Source organism: Ranitomeya imitator, chromosome 2 (genome assembly GCF_032444005.1).
Source record: "Ranitomeya imitator isolate aRanImi1 chromosome 2, aRanImi1.pri, whole genome shotgun sequence".
Lineage (NCBI taxonomy): Eukaryota > Metazoa > Chordata > Amphibia > Anura > Dendrobatidae > Ranitomeya > Ranitomeya imitator.
The window spans coordinates 21,606,110-21,608,281 of record NC_091283.1 but is presented as its reverse complement, the minus strand read 5'-3'; the positions used below and the strand labels follow the sequence as shown (position 1 = coordinate 21,608,281).

General features: G+C 52.6%; 1 protein-coding gene across 1 annotated transcript; it reads left to right on the top strand.

Annotated features, from left to right (window-relative positions):
* The first annotated feature begins 415 nt into the window (after positions 1 to 415).
* Positions 416 to 1,519, top strand: LOC138666171 (streptococcal hemagglutinin-like). The gene has a single exon (XM_069754411.1). The coding sequence runs from the start codon at positions 416 to 418 to the stop codon at positions 1,517 to 1,519; it is 1,104 nt and encodes a 367-aa protein (XP_069610512.1).
* Positions 1,520 to 2,172: the final 653 nt, after the last annotated feature.

The window sequence follows — 2,172 nt, the reverse complement described above, 5'->3', positions numbered from 1 at the left end:
GGCAGGGATTGTCATCCTGAGCCTCCTGGTGCAAGAGTAGAATGTGATCCCTCTTGTGACTTATCACTCATTACATGTATGTAGAATTTATCTGCCCCATTTACGGTATGTTGATCTCCGACACTTGGGAGCGCTGCTCAAATTTTGTTACTGACTTTTTTGGTCTAGAATCATGTAATCGCAAGGAGGGATAAGCAACTGTTCACACCCGAGTTTTCTAAAATACTTTGTAATTTGCAAAGGTTTACTATAGTTTGCAAAGTTTCCATCTCTGAAAATGTCTCCTTTCGCTCTTATGATTGGTGACGTTTTTCACATGAGATTTCAGCTTCAAAATGTTCCTTCGCTTCTTGCGGAAATCAGTGTCATGATTTGTTCTATCAGCAGTGCCATTTTGGGTGCCGCCAGCAGTGCCATGGTGGATGCCGTCAGCAGTGCCATGGTGGGTGCCGTCAGCAGTGCCATGGTGGATGCCGTCAGCAGTGCCATGGTGGGTGCCGCCAGCAGTGCCATTTTGGGTGCCATCAGCAGTGCCATGGTGGATGCCGTCAGCAGTGCCATGGTGGGTGCCGTCAGCAGTGCCATAGTGGGTGCCATCAGCAGTGCCATAGTGAGTGACGTCCTTAGTGCCATGTTGGGTGCCATCAGCAGTGCCATGGTGGGTGCCGTCAGCAGTGCCATGGTGAGTGCAGTCAGTAGTGCCATGGTGGGTGCCGTCAGCAGTGCCATTTTGGGTGCCGCCAGCAGTGCCATGGTGGATGCCGTCAGCAGTGCCATGGTGGGTGCCGTCAGCAGTGCCATAGTGGGTGCCATCAGCAGTGCCATAGTGAGTGACGTCCTTAGTGCCATGTTGGGTGCCATCAGCAGTGCCATGGTGGGTGCCGTCAGCAGTGCCATGGTGAGTGCAGTCAGTAGTGCCATGGTGGGTGCCGTCAGTAGTGCCATGGTGAGTGCAGTCAGTAGTGCCATGGTGGGTGCCGTCAGTAGTGCCATGGTGAGTGCAGTCAGTAGTGCCATGGTGGATGCCGTCAGTAGTGCCATGGTGAGTGCAGTCAGTAGTGCCATGGTGGGTGCCATCAGCAGAGCCATGGTGGGTGCTGTCAGCAGTGCCATGGTGGATGCCATCAGCAGTGCCATGGTGGGTGCAGTCAGTAGTGCCATGGTGGATGCCGTCAGCAGTGCCATGGTGGGTGCTGTCAGTAGAGCCATGGTGGGTGTCGTCAGCAGTGCCATGGTGAGTGCCGTCAGCAGTGCCATGGTGGATGCCATCAGCAGTGCCATGGTGGGTGCAGTCAGTAGAGCCATGGTGGGTGTCGTCAGCAGTGCCATGGTGAGTGCCGTCAGCAGTGCCATGGTGGATGCCATCAGCAGTGCCATGGTGGGTGCAGTCAGTAGTGCCATGGTGGGTGTCGTCAGCAGTGCCATGGTGAGTGCAGTCAGTAGTGCCATGGTGGGTGCTGTCAGAAGTACAATAGAGGGCTGCCATAGTGGGTATACTCAGAAGTGCCACGATGGGTGAAATCACCCGTGTTATTGTTGCTACAGTACGCTGGGCTATTGAGGGAGAAATCCACACTGCCATGCAGGGGCAGACATACCGCCGGTACACCAATTGGTCCGCCAATACTGGTGCTTAATTCAGTTAACCCTGCTGTTCTGTTCGGTCTGGGGAGACCTATTTTGAACTTTGGTATTTTTTGGGGTGTTCAAGATGCGGTTCTGAAACTTGTGGTTGATTGACTTAAATGAGGATGGGTCGGTCGGCCACGGGTTTCAGAGCCGCATCTTGAATATTTTAAAGAATATTGAAGTTCAAAGTCGGTCATTTTTGACCAACAGAACAGCAGGGTTAATGTACATAAGAGGACGCACATTCAGCTGAGATATATTGCAGTGCAGAGACTCGACAGCTCCCTGCACTGCAATCCAATCAGAAGCCTGCCGCTGACGTCAGTGTGCCTGTCACAATGCAGACGTCAGCCTGTCGGCGCCTGTTCATCGTGGGAGTGGAGGAAGGACGCCATGCATCCTGAGAGCGAAGAAAGGTGGGAAGACTTTTTTTTTCTTAAATGTGTTGAAGAACAGTATACATTATTACTAGAAGTTGCTCAGGCTGGGGGATCATCTGACCAGAAGACCAGTCCATCAGCTTCTCCATCAGACAAGAAGTGT

Bases quoted from the DNA above. Each gene is read 5' to 3' on its own strand.
- LOC138666171 (XM_069754411.1), top strand. From the start codon at position 416: ATGGTGGATGCCGTCAGCAGTGCCATGGTGGGTGCCGTCAGCAGTGCC.